The sequence below is a fragment of the Lycorma delicatula genome, chromosome 2 (genome assembly GCF_047948215.1).
Source record: "Lycorma delicatula isolate Av1 chromosome 2, ASM4794821v1, whole genome shotgun sequence".
NCBI lineage: Eukaryota > Metazoa > Arthropoda > Insecta > Hemiptera > Fulgoridae > Lycorma > Lycorma delicatula.
The window spans coordinates 35,000,665-35,023,970 of NC_134456.1; the positions used below are offsets into that span (position 1 = coordinate 35,000,665).

Below are 23,306 nucleotides of genomic sequence, written 5' to 3' on the forward strand. Positions count from 1 at the left end.
TTAATTTACTATTACGAGTGATAATTTATTTTTATTTTATTATCTGATAGTCTAATATCTGCTAAGAGTATTTTTACTGTTTACTTTGAAATGTGCATTTTTACTTCCTTGTACAAAGTAAAGGAAGTATTGTGATCGCGAAAAATGTTGGTTTCCAGATTTCAACGGAAGCATCAATTTTGACCATCCCTGAATCCATTTTGACTAGTTCCGGCGTGATGTCTTTACGTACTCTCGCATAACTCAAAAAACGATTAGCCGGATTTTGAAATTAAATGATTAAGATGTTGAAATTTTGTATTTAGGACTGTTGTAACATCTAGTTGTGCACCTCCTTTTTTGATTGCAATCGACTGAACCAAAAGAGTCCAAAAAAGCCCAAAATCCAAAAAATGGATTTTGGACTTTTTCTTAACTGCAGTAATTACCCTCATTGAGAGCTCTTCAACGATATACCATAACAGGTACTTATTTTCATTGGTTCCAGAGTTATAGCCAAATAAAATTTTAATTAATGAAATATTTGGAGCTTAAGGGAAGGCACATCGGTTCGAATCACATGTTTTTTAAACTTTTTTTTAATTTAAATATATTTATTTATTAATAAAAAAACATATATTTACATGTATTAACCTATAAAACATCATTAACTTCTCGTTGTAGAAAAACATTTTTACTATGAATAATTCAATAAAAAAAAAAAAAAAAATTGAAAAAGATATTAGAAGTTTTTAATGAAATAAAACTTTATATATTTTTCATTAAAAAAAAAAAAAAAATTGTAAATGTAATTTAATAGGCGTACAAGGAAGTCACGTGTTGTCCACATCAGATTTTTTTGTTTGGATTGTAACATAATTATGTTAATTAGTAAAATAGCTTTCATATGTAATTTTAAGATATGTAATTTTAATTTTAAGCTTTTAATGTAATTTTGGTATGACAGGCCATATTGATTTATTAGTATCAAAAACTGGATGTAACTGTTAAATTAAAATAAAAATTCTTGGTTGATTTTAGAAGAGAATCAAAGTATATTTCTGTCACTCACTGCTTTCATGAAATAAATGTGAAATCCGATCGACAAAAATTACAATTAATGAAGGAAACGTGTCACAATCTTTATAATATCCCGGCCCGATCTACCGCCGTTTACGCTCCAACGGTAGCGTTTTCCCATTTTATCCGGAAAGTTCTAAGTTCGAATCCTTATACGGATCGGTACTAAATATCATATTTCCAGATACAAGCGATCCTTATTAGATGAATTATTAATAATTTTTCTAATTAAGTGAATAAACAATATTTTCTTGGAAGGATCCAGAGATGACTTAAACGTTTTTGAAAAATCTATTCAGCGGTCCAGTAACTGTTCAACATTAGTCCGATACTTATTAAGACGTGATTTGTAAGCCTTACTATAAATAAACGACAGAGCTTTTGTTAGAGATTAATTCATTACCTAAGCACGAAACTTGTGTAAACACAGAATGCACGCCTGAGCGCGTACACAATAGAATAAACGACCAACAGGTACGGAATTCGCTCGCTTCCTTCGGCCAATTTCATTTAATAAAAGAATTTCTACACGATATTAACGAAATTAAATAGTAAGTACTCCTTTAACCGATTAAAATTGTAAAAAAGCAAACCGAAATCAAAATGGGCTACATATTTTCAGCAGTAGCGACTATAATAACTATAAACTTAAATAAAAATCGCTACTATGAAATAACTTCCATCCAAATTTTCCACTAGAATCATTACTGCAATATATAAATTAAGAAATTAATTAATAAAATGAAGAAAACTCTATAACTACATAAAAATTTAAAATTAAAACCCTGAATTTCTCATTAAAGATTATAAAATAAAAAAGAAAATAATAGGGAAATTTAATCATACAAATGCACGTACGTATGTATTTCGCATAATTCAAAAACGATTAGCAGTAGGATCTTGAAATTTTGAATTTAGGATTGTTGTAACATTATTTAGGATGTACTTTTTATATTTTTATTTTATTTTATTTTACTATTACGAGTACTATTTTATTTTAATTTCATTATCTGTTAGTCTAATATCTGTTAAGAGAATTTTTATTGTAATTTATTTTGTAATGTGATTTTTACTTCCTTGTACGAAGTAAAGAAAGTATTGTGATCACAAAAAATTTCGGTTTCCAGATTTTAACGGAAATATACATTTTTACCGTCCCTGAATCCATTTTGACTAGTTTCGGCGTGAGGTCTACACGTACGTATGTATCTCGCATAACTCAAAAACGATTAGCCGTAAGATGTTGAAATTTTGTATTTAGGATTGTTGTAACATGTAGTTATGCACCTCCCCTTTTGATTGCAATCAACTGAACCAAAAGTGACCAAAAAAGCCCAAAATTAAAAAAAAAATAGATTTTGGACTTTTTCGTAACTGCAGTAGTAAGCCCTCTTTGAGAGCTTTTCAACGAAGTATCATAAGTGTTAAATATTTTCATTGGTTCTAGTTTTAGCTAAATAAAATTTTAATAATAAAATAGTTTGATCAAGGGAAAGGAGGCACGCACATCTGATAAAAAATAATTCAATAAAAATAATATATATATATATATATATGAAAAATATAAGTTAATGAAATAAAATTTTATGTACTTTTCATTTAAAAAAAAAAGTGTATATGTAATTTAATAGGCGTAAAAGGAAGTAATGTGGTGCCCACATCAGATTTTTTTATAATTTACTGGTCTGTAAGAATTTCCGGCCTCCGTGGCGCAAGTGGTAGCATCTCGACCTTTCATCCGGAGGTCCCGGGGTCGAATCCCGGTCAGGCATGGCATTTTCACACACGCTACAAATCATTCGTCTCCTCCCGCTGAAGCAATACCTAACGGTGGTCCCGGAGGTTAAACAAAAAAAAAAAGTCTGTGAGATTAACTAAAATTTGTTTATAAAATAAATGAAAGCATTACAAATACAAATAATAAAAAAAAAAACTGTAATAATTCTAACAAAGGACGAAAAATTATTATGATACACAACTAGTCGACTAGTAGGATCAATGTTGAAAACAGTTAGACAAATGCGACTACACGGTCATAGATAACCGGTAATCTACAGGCAGTAATTTTGTAAGCAGATTTCTATCCATAAATAACTATTTTTATATATACTTAACAATAATTCTAAACGCTACCCACAAATTCAAAAGGTAGAAAAAAAGGACAGATTGGTGTCGAATTAATTACATGGATGCACGTACGATGTTTTTTTTTTTTAATATAACGGATTTTAATATACAAATCGTAAAAAAGTAAATAAAACATGACCTGACCACAGACAACAGTTAGTTACGGATCCAAATAAAATAGAATATCGTGGCACACATTCTGCTACAGCATTGCATAAATTTATAGTAAATAACAAAGCGAGTTTCAAAACATTTTCCTGAATTTGTAAAGCAATAACATTTGTATTTATAATCGGACAGATACAGAAATGTCATTCATAATTAAAATTGATATATTATTTATATAAAACAATTAAATGTAAAAAAACTGTAATCGTGCTGTAAATATAAAATTTTACTAATTTACAGAAAATATTAAAAAAATAAATAAAAAAACTAGTAAAGGAATTTCTTCAAATAAAAGTGATATTAGAATATTTTCTTAAAAATAAACCCCTTAAAATGACAGATAATCAAAAACTTGTACGTTGATGTCATGTTAAGGGCAAATGATTTGAAGATTCAAGGTTATCTAATAAAATTTTTGATAGACAATAATCTTTTGTTTAACTCGAACCGTAATACATATATATTACAAAATATATAAACATATTTAAATATAATAACAAAATACTAAAAGTATATGAAAAGATGCCAGTCACTTGTCAGAACTGAAAATGTGCTTGCGATATTGCTTTATGTTGGCATAGAAACATTACTATTTTTATACTTACTTGGACGCTTAAATACCTTGAGAATTACTGAAATCGAGTCAGAATATTTAAGATACATACAGAAGTAAATGATCGCATGAAATATTTAACCTCCTGTAGTTAACGATTTAGTCCAGATATCGCTTGTATATATATATATATATATATATATATATACACTTTAAAGTTAACTTAGTGAAGTAAATTAAATAACAAGCTATTAATAAAAGGACAAAAGTAAAAAAAAATAACGAGGATGTAGTACCATCGAAAAAATTCTAATGGAAAACCGTGGAAAATGTAAGGTAAGTTAAGTAATTTATAAAATTCACTATAAAACAAAAACAATAGAGTTAAAACGGATCATAATATAATTTAAAATGTATCGCTATTTGATGAATAAATCGTTATTTTTAATATCAGTCAACCAGAGGAGGTTCTAAATTCGACCAGAGTGTATTTTCCCCCACTATATACAATGACTTACTCTTCACCAAATGCCGACTTTTCTTTGTTTTAATTATTATTTTGTAAAGGAAATTGATCCCGTAGTATGCTTTTTTGTTTGTTTTAATTTAAGGTAGAATTTTTTAAACAAACAATTTGTTTGGATAGACGATTTTGTCATCATCGCTTAGTATTGGATTCGTAATGATAGATGGGATGATGTCATACTGATATCCATAGTATTTTAAAGCAAAAATTAGTCGGAAAAATTGATATAGAGAAAATAACTAAAACCTTATTTTAGAAAGCCTAGGCTCACACTCATTACCATTTCATTTAATTTTGTTTTCTTACAAAGACATGTTCCCAGATTCTTCGTTACAATTTTTCGTATAAAATAAGCAGCTTCCTTTATAGACAGCGCTTTTTTTGTAGGCCATCCACAGTTAAAAAAAACTAAATACATATAATTTTTTTAAAAAATCAGCCTGCTAAAAAACTACACTGAAAGTTTAATACTTTTTTAATTTATATTTATTTTCGACATTTTGTTGTTTACGCCAAATTAAAATTTTTAGTTGTTGGCAGGTATTTTTTCTAAATTAGAAGCCGACTTCTTAGGCAAATAATTTAAAAATTATTACTTTGTTTAGTTTGTTTGAACTCTGTTTTATTATTTTTTTTTTTTTTACATATTACAACTGCATTTAATGTAACTCAAAAGCTTATTGGAAAGGTCTACTGAAAAACTGGTAATTAATCTTTTTAACATTAATATACCAATTAGAATTATAATAGATAAGAATCTATAATTAAGTAGATTACTATACAAAAAAAACAAAAAACAAAGGCGAATAAAAGTAAACAAACAATTCAGTTTCTAATCTCAAAACTCGTGATTATCAATGATACAAACTAGAATCCCCAAAGGTCACTGGTTAAAATAAAATTAATAACTGGAACACTTTCATATAACTCATATTACAATGTAATCTTCGTGTAAATTAATGAAAAATCATCATTACATATTAAACAGGAAAATTATTTATAATTATAATCATCAACAAATTAATCAGCGAATACAAACTTTATATGAAAAATTATGGTATATACTGCAATTTAATAAAAAAAAATATAGAATATTGGCAAGTCATTGTGCCGTTTGTTTTACCAAGACATACACACACACAACTGTTTTATATATACATATAAAATCCACGCATTTAAAAAATTGTCTAAGAAAACATCATAAGGAATATACAGAAATACAGTCATGTTTAAAACATAATTTAAAGTTATTTTGAATGATATTATGTATGTATCTAAAAGAATGTAAAAGCTTACAAAAAATAATGAAATGAAAAAAATTATGAATATTTTCAGTAGATAATTTTTTTTTCTACAAAGAAGACAATAATAATATTGTATAATAAAATAAAGTGTAAGATTTGCATGTCACTTTGTCCTAACGTAAAATTTATTTTTATCATTAGTAAATAAGTGCTATCATTACCTAAACCCCACTAAATTTAATTAAATTTACTTCTAAAAATATTAAAATAAATTATAAATAAATATTAAACACCATAAGTACATACAAATAAAATTTTAAAAAAAACATATTAATATTGTATGAAAAATACAAAACTTAGTATTATAATAAATTAAATAGTTAACGAAAATATTTATATGATGTAATATATAAACTTTCCTTCGTAATTACAGAGGACAATATACCTCTGCTCCCTGACAACTAGATATCTAATTACTAAAACATACATTATCAACATAAACTGAGAAAGATGATTAGATTACCTATAATTATTTCTCAATAAAATTTAAATTACTATTAGAAAAAATTTCTGTAAACCACAATAAAACTTATGATTTACTACACATACAAACAACTTTCACATTATTTTATGAATATTAACAACATCCAGTACCAATGAAAATAAATAATAAAATAATTGTACGGGTATGAAGTACATTTAAATCTGATTTTAAAATAAATTAAAAACCGTTTGTTAAAAAAGAGCTTTTAAAATAACTTGAATCCAGATATAAATTAATTATTATGAAAGTAAAAAAAAAAAACTAATTCTCAAAATGAAACCACCTGAAATATAAGAACAAAATAACATTTTTTTTTCCAAATACTTTATCTTAGGAAGATATGCAAGATAGTTACAATACAGTAAGAATAAAAACAATTACTTTTAATCTTACTTTTATTTATAAGTGAATTTTCAGCAAATCTTTATTTTTTAATTTAAGTCAAGTGACTTACAATCATCACCAACAAGACGTTTAAAAAAACAAAAATCACTAATTATAGTAAATAACATTACCGCTTTCATTTTCAATACACATCAACTCTAAATTACATCAAAATGTAATATAATATATACTGGTGTAATGTATAATATTTATATCAAGATATTTAGTTACATTCAGGGTTGAATCCCAGTCACCTTTGTAGTTCTTGTACACTACAAAATTTTTAACTAACCATAACAAATTTTTTTCTTTTTAATATTTCCAAAAATTATGCAAGCTAAATCTAAAATTTTTATAATTTACTTTAATAATTACAAACTTTTAATAAACTGATAGAAATTAGCTCTTCATGAAACTAATAAAAAGGGATAATATCAGACTATAATTAGTTTATCAAATTAAAAACACAAAGGTAAATTTAATAATAATTCACAAAAACACAAGATATTATACGATACAAGATCATAAATTCTAATAAAGCAAAAGCGATATTTCATCATGTAACTGACAATAAACTTACAAAATTAGTTTATAAAGTCACATGTATTGTACAGATATAAAATATAGAATTTATACTCATAGCAAACAATTATTATGAATTTATATATCGATGTGATTATATAATGCATTATTTTGTACTAATCAGAATAAAAAATTTATTTATTTATATAGAAAATAAAAAGGATACATTTTTATTGGGCATCAGACCAGCGTTGTTTATAAAGAACAAATAAATATTAACTGATTTGCACATTTTAAGTAAATAATTTTTTTACAATTTTGGCCAGAGCTAAAGGACCAATTACCAACTTTCATTTAGCTTCCTTTTCTCTTTGAATATTTTCCTGCACTTTAAAATAGATCAGGTTGTACTTTTGAAAATTAGAATTTTACAACTTTTTAAATTTAGCTTAAATGGAAATCAATGAAAAAAGAAAATTTATCACAAGTGGTAATCTGAAAAGAGAGAATCCACAACAGAAAGTTAATTTATTGGGTCAAGAATGCTGTAAGGAGCTGCACATTTGATTTTGAATGAATCGCAACATTCTAGAAACCCATTAAAATTTAAATTATTATTTCATTTACTGTAAAATTATTTCAAATTTTCTTTGGTAACAGAAGGTAACAAAAACAAATAACTGCATACAACTATGGAAAAATCTAATACACAAAATTTTTCCATGGTAAACTATTTGAAGAACTTTTTTTCTCAACTGGATGCCGCGCTACTACCAAGCTTTAAAAACACAATGGCACACACCATTATGTAAATCAATGACATCACCCGCTTAAACTGCTGAGTATTGGATTGCATGCCAAATAAATAAAATTCAATACCTGATGTTGGTAAACTGCAATAACACTCATTTTGAGTAACATTAAAATGAAAACAGTAAAAGAAAAAAATGGTTATGAGGAAAGGCTCTCACCAATTATCACTTAGTAAATTTTTTCTAAATCATGGTTCCTAGATTTTTTCTATATCGTGTTAAAAACCTAGTTGATGGGGAATTTTCTGTTGATTTCTTGTACTACTCTTATCACCAGATTAAAAAAAACACACTAAAGTTTGAAAATTAATTGGTGTAATAATTTTTAAAACAACTGATAGTGTGAGTGATCAATTTAAACAGAATAAATGGCTTATATTTTTTAAAGTTCTTAAATAGTATTATATTATATATCAATTTTAATTCATTATCATAAAGCTGCTGCAGATTATGCCTACAGACCTGTTCTGCGACTACGAAGAATATATGTGTAAAATGACACTATCAATAAATTAATTCATTTCTTCACTGGCATTTTGCCAAATAATCTCACATTTCCTTCGATAGTCTATATTATTTGATCAATATGTTGCTTCCAGTTTTCTTTTATCACAAATGACATTGTTTAATCTCAAAACTTTTAATTCTTCCCAAACAGATTCACTTATCTGGGAGCCAAGAAAAGGATATTCAACAACTCTGTAAACATTTTTTCTGCATTTTCTATCCTACTATAATGCCTTGATAAAAGCATAAAACTCATAAGGAATCATAATCATAATCATAAGGAAAGCCATAATCTTAATAAAACTGTATTATTACTTTTCTGAACCCATTGTGCAGCATTCTCATAACTGAACAGTATGGTTTTGAAATCTGGACAGCTTTTGCAATTCAAAAGCGCAATATGTCATCAAGCATCCAAAATAATTGAGTAACATAACTTCGAATTTAATTTAAGGTTTAAAATACAGAATAAAGGAGATTTTCAATAGCTTGTATATTTTACTACATTATAATGCCTATTAATACATTTTCAAATATTAGAAACAGATTTAAAATTTAACAAAATAAATAAAAAACACAACACAATATTGTATTTAATGAGTTAGTATTAAAAAAAAAATAATCCATAAAAAACCTCTGTCATAAGAGAAAGACTAAAATTATATATATATTCAACATAGAACTGTTCTGTGTAAATATGCAAATTAACCTATTCCAGCTAATATAATATATATATATATATATATATATATATATATATATATATAGGTTAATAATGTGCAGTGATGAGTTGGATGCAAATATTATATTAATAACAATTACAGCAAATAAATGCTAAACAGCTGAATAATGAATAAACTAATTGTAAGTATGACCTCAGCAAATCTTTGAAAATAATTATTCATATAAATAAATAATATATTCACTTAATATTTAATGGATATACACTAAAAAAAAATTGTATATTTTCATTCAATAGCACTACATCATAGTTAAACTATATTGTTGAATATAAATTATACTACATACTTGTACTGTATTAGACTAACAAAAGTCATGGAATTAGATACAAAAGAATTAATACATATAATGCAGTTTACAAGAAGAATATTTAAACAGTAAAGCAATGCAAAGAGAAAAAAGAAAAACTATTTCTACACATCCTTAAACAAAAGAATTTTTTTTTAACTAATCTCATAACTATCATTAAATAATAGTACAATATTGGTAAAAAAGGTTTATTAACATAACACAAGTATTCATTTTGAAAATTTCAAGGAAGACTTTAAAAGAAAAAAGGTGAAATGATAAAAAATACACAAGAGAACTCTAAAAGTTATGTAATAGAATAATTTTAAAAAATTCCTTTTTGACAAATTAAATTTTAAATATCAGTAATTATACAAGAATATTTTTCAATATTAGGAATCACTGATCCTTAAAGGGCATAAAAAATTTGTTTCATTATTTTCACTCTACCACAGACAAAACTTCAACCTCAACAATAAAAAGTACAAATATGAATAAAGAGCCACTTCATTTATAGTAGGCTGTATTACAAGACCAGTAGCCCTACAAAAAAAAAGCTATATTACAAAAGTTCCTTGAAGCAGTGAATATAACACACTGTCACACCATTCCACAACAAAAAAGAGTATTAATTTGTAATATATTTTTGTTTTATACTATCTGCCACAGTCTTTCTTATGGTACATATAAAGCACCCGAGATCTAAGGGGAACCAGCTTCAGTGTTGCTTACTTTGAGAGTAATGATATTAAATATACAGCCAGTCCTTGTGATGAACAGAATGAAGGTTTCATTCGCTGAGCTGAATATCATCTGTATTTCCATGGACTTGGCTAGCTGACAAGGAACTGCACATTTGTCTCTGTGAAGAAACAATTCGCATTCCTCATTTTTCCTAGTACACCTGACATGGAATGTTTGTTATACTTAAAGATAACTATATAATTTTTACGAATGACTCATCAAATGTATACAAACATTATAATTATGACAGTTAACATATTCATTAAAAAGAAGATTTTTAGATTACTTAGATTTTAGGAAATTAAGATAATAACATTCTTTTAAAGCTTAATTTAATATATATTCACAACAGTAACAAAAAAGTACCGCTCTACATTGGATTTTTTTAATAACTCAACTGATCATCATTAATGCCAGTGTTATTGATGTATAATATCGAGGGTTGGTGAAACAATTTTTTGAATGGTCAGCCAGAGGATAAAGACTAATTATCTAACCAATTATGTCTGCAGTAGGCCAATAAAATTAATAAACATTTAGAGAAAAAACTTAAAAAAGAAAATTAACTTAAAATAATTGAATGATAATTTTTTACATGATGTAACACTAGGAAGCCTAAAAAAAGCTTGTAATGGGATTATGAGAAATGATATTTATGCTTAAAATTAATAATTAAAATCTTAGTTGGGATATTTCACCAACAGAAATATAAAACTAAATTCATTTATATTATTTTCACGACAAATGTGAAAAATTTAAAAACGATTCAAAAAACTTTCTTTTTTTAATTTGAAATTTGGAACTTTGAATTGGAAACTATTTTTCTAGATTTTTCTTTTAGAACAAGGAATATAATTAAGCATAATAAATATTTGGTAATGATGACAAGCTTAGCATCTAATTAGGATATTTTAAAGCAAAATAATATGGTTTGATTTTGTTTAAAAGGATTAAGGGAATTAATTTAATTCCCTTAATCCCCTTAATTTAAGGATTAATTTAATCGTCTTAAGGGAATTTATTACCTAATAAAACATCCAGAAATTTCACACTATGGGCAACAGAAGTGTTATTATCATTAATTCTCTCTATTGATTAGCAAATTTACATCTACCTGAGAAGCACAATGCAAGAATTATCAAATTATTTTTTTTTGTTAAGCAACTGATATTTTTTTTAGTGTAATTTACATTAAAAAAAAAACAATGTATTATTTTTTAGAAAATCTTTTTTATAACAGCTTCAGCACACAGTTGAAGTTATGAACAGTGCTGTTCTAATTTTTTCCTCAAAATGTTAGAAAATTTCTATATTTGTACTTAAACAATAAATCTGATGTAGGATGATGTGTTAAGTAAAATTTAGTATGTTAGTAAATTTTCATATAGTTCAAGCAAGCTGAACGTAAAATTTTTGACAAAAGCAAAATAAATTAAATAAATTATTTGACTTACATGCTAAAGGAACAGTTTTTCAAGAAAGGCATCATTAACATCACTGTTGCCTGTTACTCCTCTGATGAAGGAGTATAATTACCTATGAAAATATCTTTTAAAAGAACAATTATCAGGTAATATGAAAGCAAGCCATTAAACATTTTTAACAGACAAAGCTAAACATCAACAAAAAACATTAAACTAAAATTAGATAGTAGTCTTTATGCTATTCAGTTAATTAAATAAACATCAACAATAGATAATAATAAGGATTTTACATATTTATTATGTTAATAAGTATAGAATCAATACTAGTTTGCAGCTATTACAGTTTTTTTAAACGGGAGAATCTCAACATAAAGCCAAAAAGTGTCTTAGTTTAATCAAGCATGTAATTATATTTGAATGCCTCTCATAATTTAGCTAATAAAATTATAATAAACAACTAATTTAGAGATGAAAATTAAATAAATACTTGTACATGTATGTAGTTTGGTTTTAAGTAAAATCAACTTCAACAACTTTTTGGAAAACAATTAGTTAGCAGAACATCTTTAGTGTTAATTTAATATTTCCAAGACACAAATAAAACTAGTATGCAATGTGAGTAAATAAAGATACGACTAAGCGAATGGCAAGATACTTAAAGAATTCAGTGAGATTGTTAAAAATTCTGAATTTCAATTAAGTAATGAAGTATTTCAATGAAAGTAAATTAAGCAGATAACTCTAATTAATTTCAGAGCAAACACAAACAAGACAAGCAAATAAAAGTTAATTCATTGAACAATGATTTATCAAGTTATTTAAATTATCCTACCATGAGTCTATAATGATTTATCAGAGCACTTTTTCAAAATCTAAAATTACACAATATAAAAAGGCTCAACTGAAGTAAAATTTATTTTATTTTCAATATTCTAGCTGAAATTTAATCTGTTTCATAAGTATTAACTTCATTCAATAACAGCATATAGTTAATGAGCTTATCTATAGTTTAAATAGTTAGTTGAATTTGCTGTTGTTAATAAATTACCAGTCTAAAATAAAATCTCTTCTAACCAATTTATTTATAAAAAATTACTTTTTACTTTATTCATTTACCACTACGTAGTTGTAACATAGTTAATATAAAAATGTTATTATTTAATATATTATTATATTTTTTATTCTTAATGTGTATGTTACAATCTGCTCAGCTTGTGAACCATAGGTAATCTTCCTGCCCCAATGAACTTAAGTGTATGACTTGAGGTGTAGTCTTCTGCAGACTCAGGCCAACATTTCTAACCCACTGGGTTGGTCTAGTGGTGAACGTGTCTTTCCCAATCAGCTGATTTGGAAGTCGAGAGTTCCAGCATTCAAGTTCTAGTAAAGTCAGTTATTTTTACATGGATTTGAAAACTAGATTGTGGATACCAGTGTTCTTTGCTGATTGGGTTTCAATTAACCACACAGCTCAGGTATGGTCGAACTGAGACTGTACAAGACTATACTTCATTTACACTCAGACATATCATCCTCATTCATCCCCTTAAGTATTATCTGAACGGTAATTACCAGAGGCTAAAAAGGAAAAAAGTGGAAGGACAACATTTCTGAGATGTGTAATTAATTTAACTCCATCCACCAAAGTACACCAACATCCACAGTTTATTATTTCATATATATTAATATGGACCAACTGGTTATCTGTTTTACTAATTTTGTACTTTGTAATACCATCATTCTGATTAAAGTTATCCCACAATTTTTTTCAATTCTTTTAGGTAAATACTGGCAGCAGAGTTCTTTCTTATTATTTAGTTAAAGCAAACCTAACTTTATCTACATTTTACTAGTGATTTTTTTTATTATGTACTGATCTGGAGAAAAAAAATTATTTATAAATATAATAAAAATTAAAAAAATACTGAAAGAATTTGGCTGTCATTTAAAAATATTCTTAATGAAGAATGTAATGAATTTATGTAGGCGTCAGTTAAATCGGGCTTAATATTTATTCGCAATACAGGTACTATTTTAAGTACTGTACTTCTAATATTCTCAAATCTATATATTTCAACTAGTGTTTTTTATTATGGTTTATTCTAAAATTTAAATACAGCAAAACGTATATAAATATAATTATTTCGGCGGGAAAATGTTATCCTGATAATAAAATCAAACAGAAATTGGTAAAATTATTTTCTGTGTATAACTACAGCAACGTTTCTCACGTGGATCTTAGTAACATAAAAAACCTAACAGGAATTAAAATTAAGAGGCGATATTAAAAAATTATCTTGAAAAAATCTAGAATACAAATTTATTTTAACAAAATTTCTATATCTGCATTCTAATGCAATCCAATTCCAGCATTTCCGTAGCAGACAGCAATCAATTTTCGTTTTAACGCTCGATGACAGGAACACACTCTTTCAATTGCTCACGTGGGTACCACAGTGCATGCATATTAATGTAACAATCATTTCATCGCGTTTTTTAACCGCGTTGAATATACATAAAATAAAATACATACTCAAAATCCTACAACAGATATTAATTCACAACATAGATGAAACGTTCTACAAATAATAGTGAAGATTGTTTTTAATAAAAACCTAATTTCATAACTCCAAGATTAAAACTTATTTACAGTTAATAAAAGACAATAAAAAAAAATTATGTAAAGGCATACAAATTTACAAAACGTTACATTATTACTTTAAATATTCGAATACAAAGAGCGCCAATCAATAGCCGTACTATTTTAACAGTAGTACACAAATAGTGGGCGTGAGACAAGTGGTTGCTTTTTACACCCTATTTATTAAAAAAAAAATTAATAGATACAAAAAATATTGAACTTACTTCTTTATTTGTGCTAAAAAATTTATTAAAACCTCCTAAGTGAGACAAAACACTAATACACCAATTTAAAAAAAAACCAAAAACGACCTATAACTACCAACTAAAACTAACTACGGACTCCATTGAGTCATACACTGCCTTAGGAATCTCCTTCAACTGTATCAACCGACTGTTAACGTTTACGTTTAACACCACGATAGCGCTAATGTCGCACCAGCTGTAAACCGCGCTTCCGTATTGCATCACTGGATAAATTTTTAAACAGCATTAATTGTATATTAAAATCATCTAACGTTGTGTTGTATTCTTGTTCATTTCAAATTATCTGTTAACACAAGAATATAACACTTAATTATTTATTTAATTAGTAATAAATATTTAATATGGTTTCACTTTTCAAAAATGAGATCTCTGGGCGATTTGGATTAATTTATTCATGACAAAATGAATAAATGTAAAATTAATTTATAAAAGAGTAAAATTTACGGATATACCTAACAAAAAATTAAATTCAATTCATTGTTTTTAACATTAATTTTAAAAGTTTCATTAAGTTTAAAAACTGGAAACTTATAAAACAAATAATGTATTTAAAAAAAAATCATATAATTTTTGTCAGTTATGCTTTCAGTTTAAGAATGAAATAGCAGGAAACAGTTACATTGTAAGTATTAAAATACAAGGTGGGTATCTGTACAGAGGTGACAAAAGAAGTAATTTTTTAAAGGAGGTAGACAAAAAATTTAATGTTAATATAGCCTGAACAGATTTGAAGCTTACCTATAAACCCTTGTTTTATATATCAGCTTAGCCATATGAAAAACAAGGCTTGTTTGTCTTACATAAATTAACTTAAAAATAATAATTCAGGGCAAGGTTGTAAGCTGTAACTCTTACAGCATGATTGTTCCACAATACCTGGAGTCTTTATGGAATATTCTCAGGGAGTATCATAATGTGAATCTATGTGTATATCAAATATCTACTTTTATATATATAAAATATATAGCAATTTTTTTATAAATTATTTATAAAATAAAATTCTTAAAAGAGTTAATGAATTTAAGTATTTAAGAAAAATCATAACCCCAAATGGAATAGAAAAAAACAATTAAATATAAACAGAAACAATTATAAGAAGCCCTTTTCAAGATCTGCAAAATGTATAACAATAAATGTGTACCTAAAAATTTTTTAAATTCTACCCCAAGCCTTATGGATCTGAATGTTTACAAATCTTTTCTAATAAAAAAATATTTAACTTAGTAAAGAAAATCCTAAGGAAAATAAATGGTCCAACAATTATAGAAAATCAACAATACGGTCTTAGAAGTACCATGGACATTATGAAAATCTGGGAAAAATAAAATGAACAATAAAGAAAAGAAAGTTAAGATTTTTTGATCATATCTCTACAATAGAAGATAATAAATTTGCTAAACAAATATTCTACTATTTTGATAAAAGAAAAACCACACTTAAATGGTTCACAGAAATTGAAAAATATCTCAAAAGTTTAGGAATCTCAGATAAAATAGAAGTTAGAGATATATTTAGAAAGTCAATTTATAAAAAGTTTCCAGAAAAGTAAAAACAATTTAAATCTGAAAGAAAATAAAAGAACAACAAGAATCACAATGAGAAAATTCTGAAAAAGAAAACTCCAGAATTATGCAAATGTTATCCTTAGATGGTCTGAATGTAAGATATATATATAAAAAAGAGTTTCTACTGATAAGTTTTCCAAGTTTCTTCTTGGAAAATATTGTTATTTATAAATTATTTTTTACTCAATTCCCACTAGAAGAATCACACTTGCTTTGCACTAAAGATCCAGAAAAAGAATACACAGTCCCGCATTGTTTCAAATCAAGCTAAATCCAAGCTTACTGGTATATGGGTATTATATGTATGTCATTAATGAATTTTAGTTACTATAAGTCGATTACTGTTAGTTGGCAATAGTTTTAATCAGTCTGTGAGAAAGCAAGTTCACATCATATGTAAAAGTCATTCTTGCTAGATACTTGCACAGAAAGGTTATTTATTCTGTTTCACTCATTTTTTAACTAAATAGATTAAATTAACAAAGAAATTAGATAAATTGTTTAAATTTTTTTAAAGGTTATGAGATATAAATATTTAAAAAAAAATAAGTGAATGACTTCACTTTTAGAAAGAAAATCAGACTTATTAGATACTAAAATTCCTTTACTAACGAGAATAAAATTTCCTCGGATTTGGAAACGACTTCCTAATGGAATACGAATTGAGGATCTTCAAGAAAGTAAATTTAATGAAACACTTGATCATATAAAGGTAATAAAAACAATAATAGTAGTATTATTAACAGTAGAAATGATAGCAGCAATTGCTTCTAAATATAAAGTATGTGTACTTGTATAAATTAACTCATAAAAAGCATGTATAAAATAATATGTACAATAGTAACAGGGTCTAAGACAATATGGTATACAATATATCTTACAATCTCATGGTTTCACAATACTTGGGGTCTCTCATGAAGTACTAATTTTGAAATAAATAGATAATAAAGGAGTCAGTGTTCCAAACCCTGTTTAATAAATGGTTTTCACAGATTATCAAAGTTTAACAGTTTGGTAGGCACTTTTGAAAAGTAGCTTCATACTCTTGGCATGACTAATCACCACAAGAATTAATAAAACTGATAAACATAATTTTTGTTTCCTAAGATGCGATACATGATTTTAATCTGTTTTTGATGCTGAAAATAAGTATGAACTCAGAATCTTTCTATCACCCACCATTTTTGAAAAATTTTTAAATTTTAATTAAAGGATTTTTTTCATTTTTCAATGTATAGTTAGCATTTTAAGATCCTATATTGTATTTTTTTAGGTCATTTTTTATTGTTTAACTTTGTTAACATTATTTGTAAGCTATAAATTAGCAATACTAGACAAAGAATTAAATCATATCATAGTCACATATTATGGCATCATATCTAATAATGAAGAGTGAGCCTTCATGGACAAGATTAATCATGTCTGTGCAGGTCAAAACATGTAGCTGAAAACATAGCTGTACTGTTTGTATTAAGCACTGGATTTAGGACTGAATTAATTTTGTTCAGTCTTATTGCTGTCTTAAGTTTGTTAACAGTGCAGTGTCATAATGCCTCAAAATTGTGTAAATGATGTGGATTCCTTTTGTTATGTATGTGGTGAGTTTACCATAAAATCAAATAGAAAAAACATTATACCTTTAATTAAAAAAGCTTTGTACTTTCAGTTTAAAATTGGTGATCAGGGTCAGAAGTGGGCCCCTCATATAGTATGCACTAATTGTTCTGTTTATTTATGAGGATGACTGAAGTACACGAAGGTACTTGAGTGTACTGAGGTACATGAAGGTACTTGAGTGTACTGAGGTACACGAAGGCTTTGCCATTTAGTGTACCTACAGTTTGGCGTGAACCAAAGGATTATGTAACCGATTATTACTTTTGTTTAACAAGTGTGTTTGGAATTCCTAAAAACCTAAGCATAATGTAAAATATCCTTTATTGCAATCTGCAATCTGGCCTGTACCTCATAGTGAAATTATTCCAGTTCCTGAGCCACCTGTGAATGTATGTTTCAAAAGCAGCGATAAAGAATCATTTAGTATTGAAGAAGAAAACAATGATTTCTCAGCAAACAAAAGTCTGACAATTACCATGATATTGTTAATCAACTTCTTACTTCATACAGAACTATGGGATGCAATATGTCTTTGAAAATACATTTCCTCCACTCACATCTGGATATTTTCCCAGACAGCCTTGGAGACATAAGTGACGAACATGGTGTACGTTTCCACCAAGACATTTCGGAGATAGAAAGCCGCTATAAAGGGAAATGCAATACTAACATGCTAGCTGATTACTGTTGGACATTAATTTGGGATGTACTTGAGGCTATTTATAAAAGAAAAGCACCAGTGAAATCATTCTAACACAGGTATGGCCATGCAAAATTATAAATTTTACAGATTTTAACTATATTTTCTCTTAATTTCTTTTAAAGCATAATTTATTTAAAACTAAGGGTGATCTGTAAATTATATTTACAGATCTGTAATGTATGCAAAAAAGCAATTCAAGAAATTGTATCACACTTAGAGAAACATTAAAATTCTTTGTTTGTCTATCGGTGAATCTTAAGATTAAATTACTATCAGTATCATTACAGTATATGGAACAAGATTGGTAAAAATATTTTATTTTGTTGGATACATGATACATTACATAAACTAGATCATGGCAGGAGTAGGTAGGTTTGTTACTCCAAATATAAATAAGGAACTTCTGCAACATTTGCCTGGATGGAGAAATCACGGTTTCTAAAAGCATGTACATTACTTGCTTAATATAAAGTGAGGGTATAAAATTTTGAAAAAAATTCACCCAAAGAAACTTTCTACCCCACCCCTGGGAGATATTGACTACAAACATTTATCAATAAATTGTCCTATATACATCAGTTTCTGGGATAAATTTCATAAAAACTGGTCCATCCAGTCAAAAGTTTTAAGCTTCAATCCAACACATGTGCATATGTATGAACATTACCCTCCCACCTTTTATTTTATTTTTTGGAGTCCATGGATCATGAAACATCGATATATGAAAAAAATCCATTTTTGACTGATTACCATATTCTCCTTATAGCATAGCTCTAGAGCTATAATGCCAGGAAAGTAATAAAAATGGAAGCATATGTCTCTTTCTTGTAAGCCAAAGTACTGCATTAAGTTATAAAAAAAAATGTTTGGTTGCTAGAGATAGATATTGTTATTTTTTAAGAACAAGTAACTATTGTTTTTAGCAAAGATTACAAACATTTTTAATTTACTAAATGTCTACCTACGGTAAAAAAAGATTTCACTTGAAATATGATGATGATGGAGAAGATGTTAATGGAATAATCTACAAATATCGGTATTCTTTAACATGGCAATTAATTATATTTAACATATAAATTTTAAGCATTTATTTTTTATGTATCTTAATACATATTAAAACCAAAAAAAAACAATCCATTGAGAAACCCAAGGATATACATAATCATATGACTTTAACTTTAACAAAAACGAATGAATATATTAATCATATGTTACAGTATGATTTTAGCTGTATATACCAATGTCACATTATTGTTAACGTACATACATTAATATTACCTATATATGAAAATATCAACATATTTCAAAAACCACTGAAAAACAATAATATACCAGTGGGAAGTAAGTTGCAATGGGAAGTAAGTAGCTTTAGTCATATTCTTAACACATGTTGTAGTGGAGCAAAATTATTTATGGAAATAAATACTACACTTAATCAGTCCTTCAACCTTTCAATGGACTCCCCTATTATTTCAAGACTTCAGGTTGAAATATTTTACACTACTTGAAATAACACATGTACCAACCATGAAAAATATACAGATAAAATGTTATATTTGCATCTTAGTTATAATAGTGTATGTACACTTTTATACAAAGGCACTATAAGACAATATTATTAAATATTCATGATTCATCTAACTTCCTTTTCACCATGCAATTATCAAAGCACACTTCAAAGCATGTTGACATATCATACCTAACACACCCATAATACTCATACATACTCCACACAGCACAGACATGCAAATTTTTCAAACATCTGACGTTGCCTATTACTTAGTGCACACAACTATTTGAGCCAACAACTATAATAAGAAGATTTCAGCAGAATAAAATATTTTGTACACTTTAATGGTATACATCCAAAATTTGAATATATTTAATAAAATACAGAATTGCATCAAAAAATATATTTAGTGACTGAAGATTGATAACGGTTAATACATAAGAGTTGAAAATTTGAAAAAATCTCTTTTGATGCTGTTTAAATTTTTTATTTTCTGAATGGATCTCATGCCCTCCCAGTGGCACATATTTTTCTTATTTGGTTATAATTTACACATTGCTATAAAGCTGATTATTATTTGTGTTTGTTTCGATTCTTGTTAGATGAAATATGTAACAGTTTAACTTTTACAAACAAAGTACTTGTATAAAAACACAATAAGCTTTATTTGCCAATAAATAATTAAAGCATTTTTATAAAAAAATGTTATCAAAATATAATATTTTTATAAAATTAAAAAACTATCAAAAATATAAAATAAAATTAAAACATGAAAAATATGACAAGATTACAAATGGGATCTCATGGCCTGATATTGATATTATTATTGATGCCCCAATTGGGATCTCATGGCAGGTCTTCAAAAGTCGGCATGGCAGTCAAGTTGTTAATAACATTTTATTCTAATAATGAATTTATAAGTCATTTTATAAGTAGATATTTATTTAATTTTTCAAATGGTTAATGCTGACATATTAATAATATATAACAATAAAATAAAGTTAGATATATATCGTAAACCTTCTTCAAATGATACAGTAATTAACTTCAATTAATTTCATCTATGGTCCCAAAAGATGGCTGTTTTTAATGCACTTTTATATAGAGCGATACATTATCTCAATAATGATAAAGTTTTTTTAAACAAAGAAATAGAGATAATTAAAAATATTGCTATTTCTAATGATTATACTATTAATACTATAAATAAATTATATAATAAAATAATAAAATTAATACACTCCATTTAGTCTAGGAATTGAAATGTTGTATAAAAGAATTAACATAACACCTGCATATACTAAAAATAATACATTAATCAAATATATTAATAATAATTATAATAAGATATCATATAAAAATGATGCTTATCTTGGTAAACAAAGGGTATAATTTGGGTTATGAAGATTGCAACATGATATATATATATATATATTGATTGGTATGATCAACAAACGTAAATTCTCTATACATGCAAAAGAACACATGGGTAGTATAAAAAACAATAAACCAGAAAATTTTATCTTTGCTAAACATATATTAGATAATGGTCATACATACAACCCAAATACTTTTATAAAAATTTTAGACATCTTATAATTTAAAAATATCACATTTAGAGTAAACATAAAAATCTAATTAATGAGCAAAAATTTTTTAAACATAATAAGTTGTTTAACACGCCCTAAATATATATATAAAAAAAAATAATTCAAATAAAATATCATTCTTACAACATGATTCCCATTGATTTTATTTTATTCCACCAGATTACACTGTACATTTCTATCAGTATACTGATAACTAGCAATCCGTCATGACTGTTTAACTTTCTTTTATAATGATATTTTAATCTCCTGACAGTGGTCTAAGGACCAAAAGATCTCGAGAAATCAAAATTAATTGCTGGTAAGGTGGATTTGCACTTTTTAATAATTTCTACTAAAATTTTTATTTATATTATATTTCAATAAAATATTATATTTATACTTAAATAAATATAAATTAAAATAGAAATTAAACAGAGCTGTAATATGATTATTTTTATGAAAAAAAGTATAAGTATGTAACTATATTTAGGTTTTAATTTCTATTAATATAAACTACCTAGCATAGAATATTGATTTAAGACATACGAGTATCTTAACTTAATTTTACTATGAAAATACTTTTGCAGAATTCTGTATCTTCAGTCATGATTGGAATATTTCATGATATGCCTTCTCAAAATTAATATAAATCTCAATATTCTATACTAGGTGGTTTATATTAATAGAATTTAAAAAATAATTTAACAATACAAAGGAGCAATATGAATCTTAAAAAGATTAATTTCACTAAAATATGTATGTAACTACACTAAAAATCAAAGAAAATCTGAAAAAGTTTTTTTTTTTTTTACAGAATTTTTACTTAAAAGATGAAGCTCTATGTAATTTATCAAAAATTTCTAAGGATACTGAATCAGTTGAAAACTTTTTGAAATTAATTAGATGGTGGATGCAGGATACACAGTCTTTAGTAGCAATTACAGAAGATACAGAGAAGATTGTTGGAGTTCTTATTCAACGAGTTCTGGACTTGTACCTCATGAAAACTTTCAGTCGTGTCATGGTTGTATCTAATTATAAAACAATTATTAAAATTTAAAAAAAATTAGTAATTAAAATTGATTTTTGGAGATCGACTTTTACACTGACATATCTTACAATTTCCATTTATCAAACTGTATAGGAGAGCATATACTACTACCACATATTAATTGTATGGTATGATTGTAAAAAGGTCCTAGCAAAATTAAAGAAAAATAAATTGAAAATGCAGCAAATAATAAATGTTTATTTTATAATTTAAAATTTCAAAATGTTAAATTAAATGAAAAAAAAAAATACGTATTCAAAACTTTTAATTTAATTTTTTATTATGTGTTAAATGCATTTGACTTGATAACACTTAAGTTATAAATTTCAATGTAATAAAGTTTTTTAATTATATCTCTTAATTTTCTCCTCATCAATTTAATTTAAACATGATACAAATACATCAGGGCTATTTTAGTTCTATTGTTTTAAATAAAGCATTCCGATAGTATTTTACAACTGAGTGGAATTTAATTTTTAATTAAGTTCAATTTCATTCAATTTTATTTGGAATTTAATAATTACAGACTACTGAGCAATACTAAATTAGAGAAAAGTGGATATATGGCATTGAAAATATTTCAGTCATAAGCAAACAAGTCAGGTTCATTTGATTATACAATCATTAATGCTGCTTTATATTTTTATATCTTCACCTCTTTGCCATTCAGCCTTGAAGTAAAACGAGAAAAGGTAAAATGAAGTCTTAAATTTTATTATTA

The 23,306-nt window shown here is 26.3% G+C and overlaps 2 protein-coding genes across 4 annotated transcripts in view; one reads left to right on the forward strand and one right to left on the reverse strand.

The window, feature by feature from the left end:
- Positions 1-14,632, reverse strand: part of LOC142320633 (ras-associated and pleckstrin homology domains-containing protein 1-like) — a 323,711-nt gene extending 309,079 nt beyond the window's left edge. Inside the window, exon 1 of the mRNA XM_075358652.1 lies at positions 14,509-14,632. The gene's annotated coding sequence lies outside the window, so the exon portion shown is untranslated. The remainder of the gene's footprint in view (positions 1-14,508) is intronic.
- The window catches only part of LOC142320635 (uncharacterized), a 53,109-nt gene continuing 33,826 nt past the window's right edge, over positions 4,024-23,306 (forward strand). For 2 of the 3 annotated variants that reach the window (XR_012755461.1, XM_075358657.1), the window contains exons 1-3: positions 4,024-4,243; positions 16,633-16,827; positions 22,349-22,558. Coding sequence is in view for 1 of the 3 variants with exons in the window: in XM_075358657.1 (XP_075214772.1) it covers positions 16,669-16,827; positions 22,349-22,558 (369 nt within the window). In the remaining 2 variants the exon portion in view is untranslated. The remainder of the gene's footprint in view (positions 4,244-16,632; positions 16,828-22,348; positions 22,559-23,306) is intronic. The other variant, XR_012755462.1, reaches the window with a different exon arrangement.